Source organism: Nematolebias whitei, chromosome 11 (assembly GCF_014905685.2).
Source record: "Nematolebias whitei isolate Nwh7 chromosome 11, NemWhi1, whole genome shotgun sequence".
NCBI lineage: Eukaryota > Metazoa > Chordata > Actinopteri > Cyprinodontiformes > Rivulidae > Nematolebias > Nematolebias whitei.
In genome coordinates this window covers 19383870-19404750 of record NC_056508.1, presented here as the reverse complement: position 1 = coordinate 19404750, position 20881 = coordinate 19383870, and the positions used below count along the sequence as shown (strand labels likewise).

Here is a 20881-nt window from a genome sequence, read left to right as displayed (position 1 = left end):
GCTCACTTTTTCAGAAGGGGTATGGGAGATTTTGCTCTACGATGCTCGCCCTCCCTGCAAAAGAGAATGGATGTCGCCACTTCTTTCTTGCACTGGAACAAGTCATCTAAGATGGTTCATGCATCCGATATGACGAGGTTTTAAGGCTTGACTGGCATGTTCTGGAACGAAAACCCAGTGCAGACTGAGAACTAGCTGGAGGGTTTTTACGTTTCTTCTGACCTGGGAATGCTTCTGAATCACCCAGGAGGAGTTGCAGTGTGTCGCTAAGGTGCGTGACACCTGGGTTTTCCTCCTAAACTTGATTATTCAATATCTGATCTTGGTATAGTAAACAAAAATGGAAGGACTGACGTTACCCATAATCCCAACCATTTTAAAATTATTGCTGCACACATGCCACCACATTGTTTTTATTTATAAATGACAGAACCCTACATTTTTTTTCTGAAACAGGGTGGTAGTAACTAATAGATTAAAATTATCTCATGCAACTTCAATTTTTATTTTTCTGTCACTATTGTGAGAATTTTTTTTTTATTCAAAAATATGAGTGTGTTCAATTTTCCTTTACCTGGTTGTTGAGAAACTGATTAAAAAAATACAGTAAGCATGAAGGACGTCCCCCTGTGGTTGAGGAATAACGCTAAACTCGTTTTAAGTCAAGCAGAACATGTTGGTGCAGGAGGAGAGAATGACTCATACTTGGGGTGAATTTTTTTTAACAACACAACCAAGAAACTATTTATTGTACGTGCCACAGAACTTGTAAAAACAAAAGAGAATATACTGTAGGTGAAATTGTAAAAGTCACCTCATGGTTTACAGCAAATTACAGCTAGCCCCAAACTTGCTTTAGTTTCCTGGCCATAAGAAAGGAATGCAAAGACAACGAGAGATTTCAGGCTTTAGGGGAAAGTTCTTCTAATGATTGGTTGTAAAGCATCTCTCCTCGTCTTCCTCCTCTGTTTCCTCATCTCTTGTATGGGGGGCAGAGGTCAGTAGAAGAGTGTCAGCTTGCACTTCTTCATCGTCTGACTGGATCACAGGCGTGTCCACTCCTGTGCTGGTGACACTGGAACCAGATGATGTTGAAGAAATACGAGAGTGAGGACCACCGTAAACATTATTTTGCCGTTGAAGAGGTGCTTGTGCCCTGTAGACTACTTCTGCTTCTTCATTCTCTTCATCGTCATCGTCATCTGTAATTAAAAACTGTTAGAACATATTGGTACCATTTTTACACTTTGCGTGAGAATGTATTGATTTGTTTATTCATGCTACAAACAAAGGAAGAATGACTTTTGTACTTCTAAAACTAAAAGAAAATAAGCCATGCGGAAGCACCATATATACGCAAAATACTTGTTTGTATTTTAATATAATAGTGGTTACATTGTATCTGAATTTTTTCATTAAATACAAAAAAAAAAAAAAAAAAAACGTGAATATGTAATTGAATTTTTGGATAAAAAATATAGAAACAAAATAATTTGTGTGCAAAAAATGTTTGCTAATCTTTGACATTTTTACAATTGCTGGACTTTGCTTGGTCTGGTTGTTGGTGCAGTTGCGAACAGCACAGCAGGTACCTGAACCCCGGTAGGACACTTTAATAAACTTCACGTTTGAACAAAAAAAAAATAGTTTGCTCTGATAAACTGAATGCAAATACAGTAACTTGCAAAAATAAAAAAAAAATTTTTTTAAACTCGGTCCGTTCTATTATTGATACTTCTGGTGTTGGACCGGAAGTTGTTGCAGAAACGTTTCTACAGTAAAGGCACCAGGAATAAGGTGAAATATGTGAATTTGATTGGGTTTTGTGTTTTATTTTGAAAACCGGAAATTCACAGCCCCATCGCAACCGTTATTGTGAGCAGCTTCACCATCCTCCCTCACAGTGATGTATCGCACGGATGAGGGGAGTCAGTGCCCGGTGTTTGTTGCAGCTAAAACAATTCTGCCGGCAGAGGGTCCCTCTGTGCCAAGGGCCCCTGGGCACGTGCCCAGATTGCCCATATGGTAGATCCGGCCTTGGCCATGGGAATGTCAGAATGAAGACATTACTGGCAGGAAATTTAATGTATACAGAAGATGCTATGTTACTCACATTATCTATGCCTTGATTAGTGTATATACATGTGTGTGTGTGTATATATATATATATATATATATATATATATATATATATATATATATAAACTTTTTTTAAATTATTATTAAACTAGCCACAACAAGAAAAAAGTGTCATCTTTGATTGTATACCTGGCAGTGGAGAAGCCAGAGCTGCTTCTTCTGCTCCTGAGCCTGAATTAAGAAACACATCAAGGGCCTCCTGATCTGACAAGTCCATCAGATCCATCTGCTCCAGCGTGTCCACGTTCACCTCCATGGATGATATACTACCCATCGGAGCTGCAACAAAACCACATGTAAAACATAAATAATTCCAGTATTCAAATAAGGACTGCAATCAATTAATAAACTGTCAATTTATCTGAGGTTGTGTATTGATTTTTAATGCTCTGGTAAATGTCCATCCTTCTACTCATTAGGGCTAACTGTGGCCTGAAACTCTACTCAGAAAGACAGCAGCTATGCTTTGGAACATCTTGCTGAAAAACCATAATGCTCGCCAGATGTGCCACCATGCAGCCTGTTGGTTAAAATGAAAGTGCAACATAAAATCAGCTTAATCTAAACCAGAGCTTTTGCAACTGAAATAGACATTAGCTCACGTTTCCTGCAATCAATTTGCAGGTGTACAGATGGAAGGTAGTTGTCCACGTCATGCTGGTAGACGTCTTCAAAGAACCGCTGCCTGTCTCTTCGCTTCAAGTGGTGAGCGGAGTCGTTGTTGAGCAAACTCTGTGAAGTGTCCTTTTCAGCTGAGCATGAAAACACAAGAAAGACGAAACATTATCTTTACATCTCGTGTTGTCATCCCTTACATTGCAAAAATGTAAGATCTTTTTCTTAAAACACAATCAGCTGTGAACGTGAAATCGTCCTTTCTACCTGAAAGGATAAATTTTGCCTGAGTTTGCTAAGATAACTACAATCCAACAAAAACAAACAAAGATATTTGTTTTTATTTAAACTTTTTTTTTCTTGTACACCTCTGTGCCTCATTTATTTTTGTCATTTCAATACTTTTACTCAATTATGTCATCAGATAACATCCATCCATTATCTTTTAACCGCTTCTTACTTTTCGGGTCACAGGAGTCACTGGTGCCCATATCCAGCAGTCACTATGGGAGAGGCCGGGGACACCCAGGACAAGTCCATCACAGGCCCATCAGGTAACAAACACTGATTAAAGCAATGCTTTCAAACAAATCTAAATAACATTACTAAGTAAGCTAAGGAATAGGTGTTTGTCTTTTACTGACAGTTTTAGTCTGCATTACCCTGGAATTTATTTAATTAGTTTGCACCTAATGGTTTGATGTCTACACCACAAGTAAATTAATGACTTGGAAAACAAGTTTAGGCTTTTTTTTTTTTCTGTCACGGTTTAAGATTTCATTTAAGGCTGCTGCACCTCCACCTATTATTTAGGTTTCTTAGGAATCAAGTGTAAAAATGTCTCAGACACAAAAGGCTGCTAATGTCAGCTGACTGAACAGTAAAATGTCTCTGCCACTCAGTTTAAAGATCAGGCTTTGATTACTATGTCTGGTACTGAAACTGTTTTTGTACTGTTTCGCAGATAGAAAATGTCATACATGTATTCATAACTTTCTATCATTATTACCATGTTCAACTTTTAAAGCCAGCTCTTCGTTTTATTTTTCTTAACATTGATATTAGTCTGACCTCTAGTGTTCATGTTCAGATTCACATGCACTTCATCGAAACTGGAAAAACCTAAAAAGCTGCCATTTGGGTTTCCCCATTACTGTTACTGTGTCAATAGTTGGATGTTTGTTTTTTCAAAGTTTAAAGAAATGCAAGTATATACAGTAATAGAAAAATAAACGAGAGAGCATCTGTCCCTACAGTTTGTCCACCTCATGCTCTTCTGCCAGCCTGAGCGGCCGTGGTTGTGTAATGGGGCCGTGCCCTCTGCACACATTGTGTCTCATGGTGAGCTCCTCTAGCTGACACTTGGACTCATGTCACCCATGTTTTTTGTTGCTGTGTTCATGTGCACCATTTTACATCTGTCTATTATAATTCTACAATTATGTCTTCATGCTATTTAGTTTGTTCTCACTTTGTTTTTTGTGTGTATGCATAACAAAAATACATAATTAACATGTTCACATGATGCCAGCACATGAATCCATCCTGCAGAAAAACTCACTTTCCCATGTTGCACGTCGGTAGTTTTCTGCATCATTGTTGTTTTTCTTTTGAAAACAAAAGCTGCAGCAAATCTATGTCACCCAGCCGTTCTCTTCAGAGGAATCCACCGCTCAACGGCCAGCTCGTCAATCTGTCAGTCACTCTTTCGCTGCCCTGGAGGAGTGTCTGTACGTTTTCACCCACTAACGATAACCCTTTATTCTGTCATTCAAACTGATTCTGGAGGCTAGAAAGCATTCGTCTGTTGCTCAGTGTCTGATTTTTCAACAATCTGTGGGCACAGTCGCTGACGTTTATTGTTGTTAAATATAAATCCTTACCCAGACATGACTGATCGATGTGAATGTAGCTAAAATTTATAACAAAAGAAACTGCATGTAGTCTATTGGAACATGTTGAAGGGTGGGGATTGTTTTTACTTTTTACTGGTTGTGCATAACTCTTGTGTGCTCATTTTGTTGCAAACTCCATTGGATATTGCAGGTCTGGAAACAAACAGACAGGGTGGAAAATTATATTTCTTTTAGATTGTCATGTATTTGATGCAATAAATCTCTCAGCTTTAAAGTTGAATAGTTTCTGCAACAAAGTTCACTACGGCCCAACCCAGTCACCATTTGCTGCACCACTAAACTTACCAATGTAGAAACAGGTACACACCACCATCATCATTCACATCTGTGAATAAACTGATATCCAAATGATACAAGGTGCAAAATTAAAAAGTGTTTTAATTAATTGCATTTCTCAACAAAACCATTTACAATTCAACTTAACTTTTACCATGTCCTTTTTTCCATGTCCGTTTAGGCCTGTCGTGATAAACAATAAATCAATTAATCGCACGATAAATGAAAATGATCTGCCTCATTTTCATTTATCGGCTTTATTGTTCCTTCGTGTCTCTCTCTTTCTACTGAAGACACTGGATGACAAAAGGCGCAACTCCGGTGCTCTTCACTGACCCCTCCCTTTCTCTTTTCTTTAAAATCTGTTTTAACGATCCAAAAATCGCGTTTTTGGATCGTTAAAAGCAGCTAAGCTACAAGCTAAGCTAACAGGCCGACCTCGAGGGGGAAAAAAACCTCCGTCTTGTCGAAGCTCCAAAATTCACGGTTGAAACCCGTGCCTTCGTGTAAAAAGTTGCTTTTCTCTGCTAAAAGAAGCTGAGAACTTGTTTACTGATTTTTTATTAAAAGCTTTGTGTGAAAAATGCTATGCTAAAGCGCTCAAACCACACCGAGCCTCCACCATTTTGAGAACCGAAAAAAGGAAGGACAGCCCATGTCACGTCAAGGGGCCTCCCTCCCGTTTTTTTAAAGAGACACACTGCTCGCTCCTTCACTATCCATCCTTCAGTTCAAACAGCCTTATACTGCCATCCAGTGGTCAAATAAGGTACTACGCACAAAAAATTCACCAACATTTTATTTGACAATAATTACTAATTATTGTCAAATTTCAAACAGTATTATCGTTTATTGCAATAATTTCTTAGACAATTAATCACCCAGAACAGTTTCTTATCATGACAGGCCTAGTCCCTACATATTCAGGTGACAGGGTTTTTAGGATATCACACCTCTCCTTGCATGGTACAGCAATAAAATTGTGCTAAAATATATTTTCCACAACTGTATTTAAAATCCCGGTTAGGGGACAGTCTTGAATATTTTAAATTCCAGGTTTATCCCTGTTTATTACAAAAAATCCTATTAATTCCAGTGGAACATTTCTAATTTTGAATAGTCAAAGTATTCACATATTCACCCCCAGATTTTTGCAATCCTGTGAGTGTCCATGATAATTTAGGGGTTGTCACTGTGACAGCAGCAGGAAGTTAGAAACAAATAAACTTACTCTGATGATGATGAAACTGCACAGCTTATATAAACCTCACTGTTGCCTGTCGGCTCTGCTCTCCCTGACTCTTTCATGCTGCCTTTCTCTTTTTCTATTTATTTATAAATCATATTGCATTACTCAAGTTGAGATGGCCATTGGTTATGCCCAGCCCACACGTAGGCACAGCTGCATGTCATTTGTCTGCCTGCGAGTAGGCGGAAGACATGTATGTAGAAGTCTGACTCATCGAGATAACCTCTGAGTTTCCTGCCACCCTGCAGTGGAAGAACTGTGTGGGGTCTTTATGCAAATCGACTGAGGTTACTCCACTGCCGGGCTCTGTGTGACCCAGATGCTGTTCTAAGCCTCTGCGGGGGAATCCCTTGCTTTCGGCTGGGGTTTTAAACCACCAACCAATCTAGCATTTCTGTTTGCTTCATCCTTTTTTCTACTTACCCATCAGTTTTCACGGTCAAATCAAATGAACGTTCTGCAAGAGTCACCAGGCACAAAGTGTGATAGAAAATTCCAGATAGAAATGAGACAAGCCATTCAGTTTGTACAGGCTGTGGTTTTATTCTCCATTCAGGCTACCAACACAGATCATGTGCAAAAGTGATGTTGTAAGGTGTTATGTGGTGTGATGTGTGATTAGTGATGTTTGACTTTTGTTTAGAAAACATTGGCATCTATCAAAGTTCATGCTCAATAAACCGGGTAAAAAAAATCCAACAAAGTTAAGTCAGGTCATTTGGACGGTTTCTTTTTTTTTGTTGTCGTTGAAACGTTTCATCAGTCTGAGGAGCCACAACAAACTCAGTCCCACAAGCAGCACACTCACATAGTGGACCCACCAGTTTGATGGTGATCAGATGGTTTCTGGAGCCTGCCCTCTCCCCTCTCATGTTTTAAACCACTTTGACTATGGCTGCCTCAGAGTCAGGTCGGGCCATAATAATGCGCTTAATGTGCGGGCCGGGCTGGTGTCGGGCTTTTGATTGTGTCAGCGGACACTTGCGACTGACGATCCAATTATATGGCAACATGGCTTGCCATACTAGCACCTGTCGCATGCGGCCATTTGACCGTGCATTGACCGGCCTTGAAAGAGGTTTAAAAAAAAAAAAAGTTCAATTAAAGTAAAGAAAGACATTCAAACAAATGAGACATCTTTGTTCTTTCCTTTAGAAGGTGGTGGTGTATTTAAAAAATGATTCAGCTGCATTTAGCGGACGCGCATGGCCGACGACCCAAACAAGTGAGATCCCAAAATATCCGACATGTCAGAGCAGGGTCTGTGTCTGAATAATGCAGAATGCAGGTAGAAGCAGGGATTTAATGCGCTTTGATGGCCATGAAAGAACAAACGCCCCCTCAGCTCCGATCTTCTGCCCCCTTTTACTCAGCTGCGCACGTCCGCTGACCGGTAATAAAAATAAGCAGTCAAAGCTTAATTAAAAATGTCAGGGGGGATTTCGGGTTCAGATCTGTAATTACTGTTAATTTGTCAAGTCGGGTGGGGTTTGGAAATGATGGCTGGGGCCGGGTCGGGTCGGATTTTTTGGGACCAAATGCAACTCTACTCAGAGAAGTTGACGGGGGAGAGGGCGGGACTGTACTGCTTATGTTTCTTGTAAGTTTGTTGTGGCTCCTCAGACTGATGAAGTCCTTTGGATGAAGGACGAAACGTTTTGCCAAAAAAAAAAGAAACTCTCCTGATAACCTGACTTAACTTTCTTGAATTGGCATCTATTTAAAAACATTCAGATTAAAAATGAAATAACAAGAATTGATTTAACTTTGTTAAATTTACCATTTTCATACTTGTAAAGATCTCCTGACATTTGTGTTAAGTACCTTTGCCCCTTACCCAATATATGCTCCTTTTCAGCCCACATGAAAATGATAATTGGTAAGCATGATGGCTCAGTGGTTAGCACTGTTGCCTCACAGCAAGAAGGTCCTGGGTTCAATCCCCAGTTGGACCTGGGGTCTTTCTGTGTGGAGTTTGCATGTTCTTCTCCTGCTTGTATGGGTTTTCACCGGGTCCTTCAGTTTCCTCCCACAGATCAAAAACATGCATGTTAGGCTGCCTCAGGCCCAGGCCTCCCTTGCAAAAGAGATTTATGATTTCAATGGGATTTGCCTGGTTAAATAAAGGTTAATAATAATTAAGTCTAAATGCTGCTTATTGCTGGTTGAATCCTGAAGCTGTAACCCCTCCAGTACCCTGAACACCTGCTGTTTTATAAAGCATAGCAACATTTCTCACAACAATGCACACCTGAGTCTCATGCTGGCTGAGTTTGAAGTAATAAAATGAATATCAAAAAAGGATTTTCAGAAAGAGGTTTCTCAAAGAAAGCAGAAAGTTGTTTTGCAACCTGAGTCAGCCGCGTGTTGTTCCTAGTACAAGTATAAAGTAACTGTAGTGTCAGTGGTTTGAGGGAAAGAGCTTAAGTCTGCTTGCCTCAGCTAAGCCTCATATAAGAGGTTAGAAGACATCATGTGATTTTTGCACAGTTGTCTTGTGTGGACAAAAAGGTAAATTCCCAACACATTTTCTTCTTGTTTTTTAGTCTTAGTGTAATCGTCCATCTCTTTTCTCTTTCAGATGTAGCCTGGGAAAATTGGCCTCACAAGACACAATTACTGGGGTTTTAATTTTGCAGTCGTTTATTGTTCCTTAAAGACAAAACAAAACAATATATAAAAATGTAGTAATGTACGGTGGCTCAGTAGGTAGAGCTGCCGCCTCTCAGCGAGAAGGTTGCCAGCTCAAATCCTGCCTGGGGCCCTTTCTGAGAGGAGTTTGCATGTTCTCTCCGTGCATGTGTCGGTTTTCTCCGGGTACTCCAGTTTCCTCCCACAGACCAAAAACATGCATGTTAGACTGATCGGTAACTCTAAATTGTCCCTAGGTGTGAGTGAGAGAGTGAATGGTTGGTTGTCTCGTTTGTTCCTGTGTCCCTGTGATGGACTGTCCAGGGTGTCCCCCACCTCTCTGATGGATGGATCCATTGATGGATCCATCGATCAATTTAATTTTGGTATTGTACTACTTGAAAGTCATCCTCAACAGAAAATCTGAGTGTTAACACATCTCACAAGATCTCACAAGATCACATGAGATTGTGCATAACAAAGTTGAACCAAAATGTTATTTCTCAGCATAAGATGATCTCAAAAGTTTAGCATAAGTGGTGGTGGACAGTATGTATTCCTTCAAGGAATGCTAATCGTTCAATTTCATAACAGTTTTGTGTTTTCTATGCATTCTCATAGTCTGTTCTGTCTCATCTAGTGCTGCAGTTACACTTCAGTCCTAGAAGCAGAAGACAAATGTCCCATTGAACCTGTGAGTCACATGCTTTTAGCTCCCTTGTGGCAAGTGGAAAGAAATCCTGTGATCATTTTTCTGATTTCAGTCAACACAGAAGTGTGCGTAAGAATGCTAGTAAGGCGGTTATGCTGCATGGCCACTTTTGTCTGACAGCACATCTATCCCGCCACCCCAGCTCCTTTTCCCCTCTGAGAGTCCATAGCAGTGTCATCCATCTCTTAACAATATACAACTGCACATTTGAAATAATTTACTACTGTTATTTATCAAGCCAAGCACTTTGTTCTGCTCACACTGTGGCCACAGCAGTCCATCAATCATAAATCATTTATGAGTGAGATCACTGCACCACAAAAGTCGCCTCCCCCGCCGTGGCTCCCCATTTCCCTCACTGTCCACACATGGCTTCATAAACTCACCGCCATGTAGCAGAAAGTAAATCAGCACTGACAGCGTCACAGCAGCCTACGTCATACTGCAGGAAGCACAACCCCAAGGCTAATGTATGTGGAATTATATTTACTGGCTTTAACATCTCCACCTCGCTTCATCTGAAAGTCTTCATGTTGCTCGTTGTCTCTTCCCCATCTAACTGCACTGTTAAGTGTTCACTCTGAGGGTTTGATCAGATTTTATATTCCCAGGCTACTTCCATACCTAAAGCCAATAAAGCTCCAGGGTTAAATGCAAAGATGACCTCCATCATGTCCACCGCTCCATATTTCGGTCAGTCAAAACGAGGCTTTCAGCCCGCTCTCACGTGTTCTGACTGGAGCCTGTATATGTTCATGCTCACACTCAGACTCACGCAGAAGCTTTTCATTAAACAGAACATTATCCACACAAGAACCAGCTTGTGTTTGGTGGTTTGTCTGTTCAGATAGAAAGATGGCGTTTCTGCAGGACGCGGTTCAAAGTAAGTCTTTAAAACAATGTCATGCTTAAAGAAGTAGTTTGTACTACTTTGTGCTGATTAAATCCCATTTACATCAACAATCCTGCCCCACTATAAAGCCTGCCAGGGTAATTGAGCTCGACAAAAATGACCCACGTGTACTAATATTATTGTGGACAATGAGACATTTGCACGGGTTGAAAATAAAATAAATAACGAGGATGTAAAAGGATGCACAGAATATGGGTAATTATAGTTTTTAAATGAGGAATCATCCTCTGGATTCACCATTTAGCAACACAGAGTTGAGAAAATTACATTATAATCACGCCATGCATGACAGATTAAAAATCATAATCAAGTGCAGTAAACTTAGTTAAACAAAAGCCTTAATAATGAACTTACAGATAATAAATAATCTAACTTGGATGGAGTTGTTCCAGTGTTAGGGATCGTTTACCATGATGTTCTGAAAATGTGCTCTACTATAAATCACACCATAGAAGAAATTATAAAGTGTTAAATTATAGCAACAAAACTGTATTTGTGGGGAATAATGCAGTGTATGTCATAGTGGCACTTTGCAGCTACACATGTATGATAACAGCACTGAGGGCTACTCACACGTGAGGCGCTTGTTGTGGTTTGTCGACCCAGTAGACGACATGATCCAGTGAAGTTGGAGCGGCTGAAGAGCGTTTACCTTTGACTGTGTGTGGATTTCTCTTGTCCCCTCCTGTCAAGGCTCCAGGACAGGATGCAAACTGTGTGTGTGTGTGTGTGTGCAGTGGATGGTCATCTAGTCATTGCCATTCTTGACTCACACCTTTTATTTGTCTGCCCTCTTCTCTTTCTTCTCCTCTGCCTTTTTGCTGCGTTCGCTGACTCCCTCTCCCCCTCTCTGATTTTGTTCCCCCGGGTTTTCCCTCTCACTGCTTCACACTTCATCTCAGCTGACTCTTCATGTCTCACACACAAACACACACACACACACACAAACACACACACAGGCTGTCCCTGACGCTGTCAGACTGGCTAAGTAGGGTTGTTGTGAGGAGTTGTGCAGCCTTTGTGTGTGTGTGTGTGTGTGTGCATGTGTGCGTGTGGAGAGGATGAGTGTTAGGGCTTTGTGGTCTGTACCAACTGCTGACCATAGGGGGTCAGCAGGATCAGAAAGAGCCTTTATCTGGAGTATACCATCTCTGCTTTACTTAGCGTTTCTATTTGTTAATCCACTTTGTTGTCAACTAAAATTCATCTGTGATAGTAATTATTTGTAGTGATTGATTGATTGATTGATTGGTTGATAGGAAGAAATTAACCAACATAACTCTTCATATTTACTGTTCTTGGGGAGGCTGTGGTTGAGTGATTAGAGCAGTCGTCCTCCAATGCAAGAGTTGGGGGTTCAATTCCAGCAGCAGTCATGTTGAAGTGTCCCTGGGCAAGACACTGAACCCCTCATAGCCTCCGATGTGTGTCCCATCAGTGTATGAATGTGATAAAGCTCTGATTAGTCTCTTTAGAATGATTTGCTCAATGAGCTTTGTATAGATCTAGTAGAGTGCTGTATGAATGGGTAAATGAAACACAGATTGTTGTAAAGTGCTTTGAGTATATTGTTAAGATAGAAAGGTGCTGTACAAGTGCAGTCCATTTATCTTGTTCCCTATTTGCCAAACTTTTGTTGCTCCAACTACCAAATCAATGTGTTTGTTTTGTTAGAGATACACACATTTTTATTAGTATGCCTAGTTTGTATAATGTGATGCAGGAAAGGCCGATCTAATGACTGAAGTACTTTTATGACTCCTAAAAATGCAAATAATGTTTTTTTTTCCTCCAGGTTTAACAAAAACAGCTACAACTCTTGTCATTTCTCAACATAAGATGTCTTAGTTTTATACTTTGACTTGAAAGCCAGCAGCAATGTGCATCTTTTACAAGCAACTCCATGTCTTTAATATTCTATATATTCTCATGTCTAATGAGTTTTTATCTCAGAAATCTTTGACGTTTGTGTCCGGCTGGATTGACTATGGTTGTCGTTTAACATTCCACATTGTCGGCTTTAGAACGCTGCATGCTGCACATTTTTCTGCCTGAAAGCACATTTACATTACGCCGCCTCAGCCTTGAAAGCTTCTCCTACATGTCTGCTGTCTGTAAAATACATTTCATGATGAATGGCTTTGTAGTCATAAATAAAATGAAAAACTTGACAAAACTAACTAATTCTGTAGCAATTTCCCAATATCAGATTGTTTTTAAATGACCAATTTGTAGTTCACTTGAAAAGTAATCTGACTTCAAAATATTGTGATTCTCCTTTTTTTTTTTACCATTTATTATAAGTCAATGCAATGTCCAGGAAATACATATAGTAATTTGTAAAAAGTATAATAATGTAAAAAGAAATAATCAATTTGCCTATAAATGTTTTTGCTTGATTTTTCTTTTTGTCGTTTCTCTGTTTAAATATTGACTTGTGGAAAAGAGCAGCAGGGAATTCTGAAAATGTATTAATATTTAATATATCAGTTTGATGGCTAATTAAAAGGTGAGAGCATCATTGCCCTTTACTAATGCCTCGCTAACATTTAGGCTTGATGTCACGTCAGTAGATGATCGCATTAATTATTTCGTAATAGCAACTGAGGGTTTCACTCAAAGTCATGTGATTAAAAATGGGCAAACAATATGTGATTTTACGCATTTAAAATTATTTGGAAATTTTACAAATTTATATCACTTTATATAAGGGTCAGTTCTTCTTCGGCAGCACGACGGCTCAGTGGTTAACATTGTTGCCTCATAGCAAGAAGGTCCTGGGTTCAATCCCTGGTTGGACCTGGGGTCTTTCTGTGTGGAGTTTGCATATTTATGGGGGAGTGGTGGCGCAGAGGCTAGAGAAGGTTGACTTGTGATTGGAAAGTCGCAGGTTCAGCTCCCAGTACAGGCAACATCAAAATATGGGTGGTAAACGTGAAACACCCACACCTGCCTCCACCCTCGTTTGCACCACTCTGGGAACTTGAGCAAGGCCCGTAACCCCCACCATCTGCTCCCAAAAACAGGCCTCTTTTGAAAATGAGTCCTCGTGACTCAAAGAGACTACCTGTATAAATAAAGGGTAAATGGGGAAAAAAAAGTTTGTCTCGTGCTTGCATGGGTTTTCTCCGGGTACTCCGGTTTCCTCCCACAGATTAAAATCATGCATGTTAGGCTGCCTTTAGGTCCAGGCCTCCCTTGAAAAAGAGATCTATGATCTCAATGGGATTTACCTGGTTAAATACAGATTAAATAAAATAAAAAAATAAGTTGCTCACTTCCAGAGAGTCCAAAACACAGCCCAACATCTCTACCTGGCACAAAAACATGAGCACATTTCCCCTATTTTATCTTCACTGCACTAGTCATTTGTACATTTTAGGATTCATTTTTTATTATTTTTGTTTTAAAACCTTTAAACGATCTTGCCTCACCCATCCTCATTGAGCTGCTACACACCTACACCCACTGTCGGGGTTTCAGACAGAGCAGGGCAGGAGTGAACCCAGTAATGCAGGTAAGAGTCAGGACTCAAGAATTTACAAAAATAAATACTCTTTAATATTAATAATAAATCAAAAAGGCTGACGTGGCCGCAACTTGCTAAAACGGGGAACAAGGAACAGATCAGGCTGGCAGGACAGGACAATACCCAACAATGCCGAGACAAAGGACAAGACTCACTGACAGGCTTAAATACACAGACAAGACAGGACGTGATTACAAACAGCTGAGAACAGAAGGTGCAAATAATCAGGAATAATGAGACACACAAGGGTGCACAGACAAGGAAGGCCCACAAGATGGCGCCATCCCTACACCCACTATCTTTCTCTCAGGTCAGCGGACCAGATGCATCCCAAAAACTAAGCTTTGAGGGGATCATGCTTCCTCTGCTGCTCCTAAAATGTGGAATGGCTTGCCTGGTCATCAGACAGACCTCTTCCCTGTTAGCTTTTATATCCCTCCTTAAAATCCATCTCTTCTCCTGGGTTTTCAACACCATCAGAGATGTTCATGTTTTAGTTCAGTTTAATTGTTAGGCACTGACGATCAATTGTTAGACTGACTCCTTTCACATGTGAAAAACTAGTTTGTGGAAACCCCCAGCAGACTGGTTTGATCCATTTTGAAAAGGTGCTATTTATATGACTGTTTGTGGCAGGCCTCAGACTGATGAAGTCTTTTGGATGAAAGACGAAACGTTTCAACCAAGAAGAATCTGTCCAGATGAACCGACAACTTTTTTGTGATTTATTTACCTGGATGATTGAGCACGCATCAACACATTTAATTGATTGTTTTTATTTATTTTAATGCTGCTTTTACTTTTTTTTTAGATTTGTTTCATGTTTTGTGACTATTGGTGGGTTTTATTCATTGTAACTGTTCTCTACAGCAATTTGATCCTGTGGCTGTTTCAAATACAGCCCCACCGATATATCAGTAGGATTGATATTTTAGGCCAATATCTGTTACCTGATCTATTATCTGTGATAATTGTCCCATTTTGCACCAATATAAACACTGGTAAAGCTAGTTGTTTACTTAGATTCTTGGGATGGACAAAGCTAAAAAAATTGAAGCCAATGTATTGATTATCGGCATTAGCTTTCCGCTCCTAATATCGTATCAGACAAAATTTCCATATCAGCCGGGCTCTAGTTTCAAGTACTTTATAAATACAGCTAATGTTTTATGTTTAAACAGGAATGATGTATTGCAAATATGTGTGTAGCATTTGTAAAAAAAAAACTAATTTTTGAAAAAACATTCCAAATTTGTCTGCTTAAAATGATTTTACCTGTGAGTCAACCTGCTCTCTTCATTCAGACCTTTATTTTGTTCGGCTAAATGCTCTAAAGAACATATCTGACACATCCAACAACGTTAAGTCAGGTCATCTGGACGTTTTTTTTGTTTTGTTTTTTTGCTGAAACATTTTGTCCTTCATCCAATGGACTTCATCAGTTCTTTAGTGGGCCAACCAGTTTACTGGTGATATGGTGGTTTCTGGAGCCCGTCCTCTCCCCTGTCCACTCTTCAGAGGCAGCTTTAGCCAATCTGGTTCAAAACAACAAAGTTCATGCTCAATAATCCAGGTAAAAATCGAACAAAGTTAAGTCAAGTCCTCTGGACTTTTTTTTTTTTTAATTGTTGAAACATTTCATCTTTCATCCAAAGTTCATTGAGCATGAACTTTGTTGTTTTGAACCCCTTTGGCTACGGTTGCCTCAGATCAGGGGACAGGGGAGAGGACGGGCTCCAGAAACCATCTTCTCACCATCAAACTGATTGGTCCACTATGCGAGTGTGCTGCTTGTGGGACTGAGTTTGTTGTGGCTCCTCAGACTGACGAAGTCCTTTGGATGAAGGACAAAATGTTTCAACAAAAACAACAACAAAAAAAGAAACTGTCCAGAGGACCTGACTGAACTTTGTTGGACTTTTTGCCTGGATTACTGAGCATGAACTTTGCTATATACATTTTTTGCTGTAAAGAAACCTTTACAAAGCAGCGGGAGCTCAGACTACTTTAACACACTCACACAGAGAGATGGGGGCGGAGCGGTGTGTGCATGTGTGTGTGTGTGTGCGTGCGTGCGTGCGCGCGTGCGCGTGTGTGGTGTGTGTGTGGAGTTAGGGGGAGTGTTCTCGTGGATAGCAAGCTGTAGATCAAACCAATGTACAGAAAGGAGAGCGGGGTTAGTGATTAAACCGACAACAAAAAATTCTATTTTCCTCCTCCATAGTGAACACAAGTGTTTAAAACTGATACTTTACTTTAAAAAATGTGTTTAGAAAGATTTATTTAGGGAAACTACTTTATTTTCTGAAAATAGAGTCATGTGGACCGTCTGTCCTTTTCCACCTATGGTAACAATGATGCTACATGCAGGAGAGTGAGGGGCTAATTGCCACTTGGCATCATGGATTCTTGCAGGTCCTGACTCCCTCTTCTCCCTCTCTAATTAGAGGCTTCGAACAGGCAATTACATCACACTTCATCTGCAAGAGGCCGTTCCATTCTAACCACTAATGTCACAGAAAAGTCATCCCAGGTCATGGAAGGAGGGAAAAAAATAAAATAAAATTGGATTTGTGTTTCTACTTGTTTACTGTAGTCAAAATGAACTTGGTGAATGTTAGAAAATAAATTGTTTGTTGTTGTTATTCCTCATCTACTTCACTTTTTAAATCGGAGAATATCTGATTTTTAGGTTGATGGGGACATCTACTGGTGAACATTTTGTATTGCACTTAAGAAGCTGTAGCTGTGCAGTTTCCAGCAAAAATCAGTTTGATGCAACTTAGAAAAGATTAATTGAAATTAAGTCAGTATCACTCTTATCTCTCAGATTAATTAAAAATTTGACTAGTAATTGATTAGAGAAGAATTTAATTAACTGAGAGACAAACTGAAAGGACATTTTGATTACAAGAAATTCAGGTTTCTAATTGTCCCAGGTTCAATTCATATTTCAGGTGAACAAAAGGGGATTTCCAGTGACCCTTCCTGGTGTAGTGTTTGTGAGTAAGTGTGTATGTGTGTGTGTGTTGTGCCTGTTGCTCTTTCAGTTTTATCTGGGCTGGCTTCCTTTGTGAAACTGCGTTGTCTCAGTTTTCTGCAGCATAGCCTCTGATGTGGTTTGTGAGTCATACTGTGGTAAATATACACATTTGTGCACGCTCACAGTCAGAATCACAAGCGCATGAATTCACTCTCTCACACATACACACACAGGTTTGTCTTGCTATCTTTGCGTGGACTTTGCATTGACTTTCATTCATTTTTCATTCATTTATATAGCCTAACCCTAACCCTTACACTAAACCTAACCATTACCAGTACACACCTAACACTAAACCGAACCCCTAACTCACCAACGACACTTGAGCCTTATGGGGGCCGGGCTTTGGTCCTCACAGTGTAGTATGTGTTGAAAAATGGTCCTCACAAAGAAACATAAACAAGCACATACACATCATTCCTGATCAGTAGTTAGTGCTCATTTTGCGTTTATTTTAATTTTTTGCTGAGGCTTTAAGAGCGCTGACACAAACTGCTGGCTTTTCCCGGCTGAATGACACAAAGCTGAGCCTGCGAGGCAGAAGTTCACATCTTTACAGCTGCACCAGACGTACAGTCAGAGCCCTCCAAGTTTATTAAAAATATCACTTTGTGTTGCGTGGGGATATTCTTGGGGGGGTCGCCATGGCAACAGACAACCAAGTGCCATGCGCTCAAACGTGCACACCTGCTTGTTAGTGTTTCAGCTTGTGCCTCCAAGCTTCCCTGTTACACGTTATCTACAGGCAGGACGACGACACAACGGTGCCTTTTTCTCTCCCTTCAGAGAAAAGGAACTCGCGGCTCTGCCAAGGTGTTAATTAGCCATTGTGAGAATAAAAAGTTGTCAGGAGTGTGTTTGCTTCAATGCGAGTTGTGCAAAACAGATTTTTGCCTTTGCGGATTATTACAGAGTGTAATATAGTGCAGGGAAGCAGCAGTTTGTAATAAAAACACTGTATTCTGTTTGTCCTTGCCAGCAGGGCATCTGAAAGATGCACCTGTCTGTTGTCATGAAAACTTCCTGATGGTTGTGAGCTCATTGTTGTTCAAACCTCAGTCACGTGCTTTGCCCAATAATATAAAGTGAAAAATTGAGGAAAATTAACTAATTTAACATCAGACAGTAACTGTTTTATTTAGGGATGCACGATATTATCAGCATGGTATTCAGATCGGCCGATATTAGCGATAAAGTTAAATATCAGACATCGACCGTTCCATCAAAATAGCTCATCATATGAAAAGTTTTAAGTTAATTTGTAATTTAAGAAACTGTCAAGCATATCTATTAATGCACTACTAAATATGCACTTTTCACTTGTCATTTGTGAACGAGTTGAGTTTAGATTAGTGAAAATTTACAAATTTGCACTGTTCGAGTGTTGTCATTGTGTTAGAGAGAGTAAATGTCACGAATAAATTTGACATTAAACATAATCCAAGTTGAAGTGTTGCATCATTTTCAGACTCCTTTTTGGCATCTGCCAACATAACGATGTGAATTTGGATACTTAAACTTGCACGGGACCTGGATTCTTCCTGACAGTTTGCTTAGAGGACATTCCTGCCCTCTTCGTTAAAGCAGACCATGCAGAATAATGTAGTGTTTTAATTCCATAGCAGAGTAAGCTATTTTTCATTCAACCTTTATTTAGACAGGTTAATTCCATTGAGCCTCCAGGACTCATTTACAAGAGAGACATGATTTCAACAAAGAATGATGACAACAATGGACAATCATAAAAGAGGCATACAGATTTTTTTTTAAACAAATTAAAATAAGATGGCAAAAATAGCAAAAAATTGCTAGATCGTAAGGCGAAGGTAGAAAAATAAAAACAGGAACATGTCTGCATTGGTCCCTGCCAGGAGTCCAACAGATTCTTAAAGCCACTTAGAGAGGTCAAGGTCGAGAGCTTAAGATCGTTTTGTAAGATATTCCAGGAAACAGGAGCGGAGTAGGAGAAGGCCCTTTTGCCAAGTTCAGTCCACACTGAGGGAACACTGCAGGTAATAATGTCCTGAGAGCGCACGCTTTAACTGCACTCACGCAGAGACATGAAGGAGATGTATGAAGGCAGCAGACCAAGAAGTGATTTAAAGATGAAAATGTACCAGTGGGAGAGTCTGCGTGAAGTTAATGATGTCCAGTTAACCAGTGAATACAGGGTGCAGTGGTGGGTACGATAATCACAGCCAGTTATGAATCTTAGTGCACCGTGATAGACAGCATCCAACATCTGCAGAGTTCTTGTAGGAGCGTTCATGTAAATAATGTCACCATAATCAAAGGGAAGGAAGGTCACAGATACAAGATGTTTCCTAGCGTTCAGGGTTAGACAGGATCTGTTTCTGAAAAAGAAACCCAGTTTAACTTTCAGTTTCTTTACCAAGTTTTCCACATGGAGCTTAAAAGAGAGATGCGAGTTGACCAAGATACCCAAATATTTATATGAATCAACAAACTCAATAGGGACACCATTTGAGGATAAAATTGTAGGAAGAACTGATGGGACCGACTTCCTGTTTGAAAAAAACATCCCTTTGGTTTTATCAGCATTTAAGACAAGTTTGAGGTGGAACAAATCAGACTGGGTGATGTCAAAGGCGGATTGCAAAAGCTGCAAAGCCTTAGCAACTGTTTTAGCGCGACAATAAACAACTGTGTCATCAACATAGAAATGTATGGATGCATCAGGGATGCTTTGACCTACATTGTACATTACCTATGTAGATTGTAAAGAGGGTGGGTCCTAAGACTGAGCCTTGTGGTACACCATTGTTGACTGTTAAATAACTGAAGGAAGTGCCATTATGTTGAACACATTGCCTCTGGTCTGAGAGATAGTTAGAGAACCAACCAATGGTGTGACCTGAGAAACCAATTTCTGAGAGCTTATGACACAAGATGTTATGATCCACAGTGTTAAAAACTTCAGACAGGTCTAAGAAAAGTGCAGCACAATCCAGTGCTTCAACAATGTCATTAAGAACCTTCAGTGAAGCAGTCGTTGTGCTGTGTTGTTTCCTGAAACCAGATTAAAGGTGAGGTAAGATGTTAAATGAGTCCAGGTAATTGTTGATTTGAGAGTTTATCAGTTTTTCTAGAACTTTGGCTAAAATGCAGAGTTTAGAAATTGGTCGATAGTTGTTCAGTGAGGTGGGGTCACCTCCCTTCAGCAAAGGAAGAACAAAGTCTGTTTTCCAAACGTCTGGGATGGAGTTTTGTCTTATGGAGAGATTGAAGAAGTGGGACACATGGACTGTGATGATATGAGTGGCCAGCCTTAAGAAATAAGGTGGAAGTTCATCTGGACCTGCAGATTTTTTAGGATCAAGACCTTTTAACAGTTTATTTACCTCACTAACTGAGAACGGAGAAAGTCTCTCTATGAAGTCTCAATAGGTCTAGATAAAGAATATCGATATTGGCATCTATTATTGGCCAAATATGTTTTAACATGTTGGCATATCGGATATAAGCCAAAAATTTAATATCATGCATCCCTAGTTTATTGACTGTGTAATGAAGTAAATTTCTCTGTAAAGCTGTGAATGTTTGGGGGTTAATTTTGGGCTAACATGGTGATGATGTGTGATTCCAGTTTTGCAAAGCAGTGCAGTGTTTTTTCTGTGTCTAAATGAGATCTTGTGACTCATGTGGAGAAAACCAACAACCAGAACTGAGTGACTGACAGCACCATTTTGACTCGTTAGCGCTGATATACAATAACAGCCACTCAGTATTTGATTGTGGACTTTACTCATTGCAGGATAAAAGAGCTAACTGCCCCAAAAAATATCTTGGATGATTTCATATTGTAAAGGATTGCTGTATTTTGTCTCTCTCCCCCCC

General features: G+C 39.9%; 1 protein-coding gene across 1 annotated transcript; it reads right to left on the bottom strand.

The window, feature by feature from the left end:
- Positions 1–581: 581 nt before the first annotated feature.
- On the bottom strand, positions 582–11446 carry LOC119416793 (dysbindin). The gene is made up of 4 exons (XM_037683979.1): positions 11025–11446; positions 2742–2891; positions 2269–2418; positions 582–1202 (listed from the first exon to the last, which is right to left on the bottom strand). The coding sequence occupies exons 1-4, from the start codon at positions 11065–11067 to the stop codon at positions 925–927; spliced, it is 621 nt and encodes a 206-aa protein (XP_037539907.1). The 5' UTR covers positions 11068–11446; the 3' UTR covers positions 582–924.
- Between the last annotated feature and the right edge of the window lie 9435 nt (positions 11447–20881).

Bases quoted from the DNA above. Each gene is read 5' to 3' on its own strand.
- LOC119416793 (XM_037683979.1), bottom strand. From the start codon at position 11,067: ATGTCGTCTACTGGGTCGACAAACCACAACAAGCGCCTCACGT. The intron at 2,892-11,024 runs GTGAGTAGCCCT...TTTCATGCTCAG, and splicing joins CCACAACAAGCGCCTCACGT to CTGAAAAGGACACTTCACAG. The intron at 1,203-2,268 runs GTATACAATCAA...TTTTAATTACAG, and splicing joins TCTGGCTTCTCCACTGCCAG to ATGACGATGACGATGAAGAG.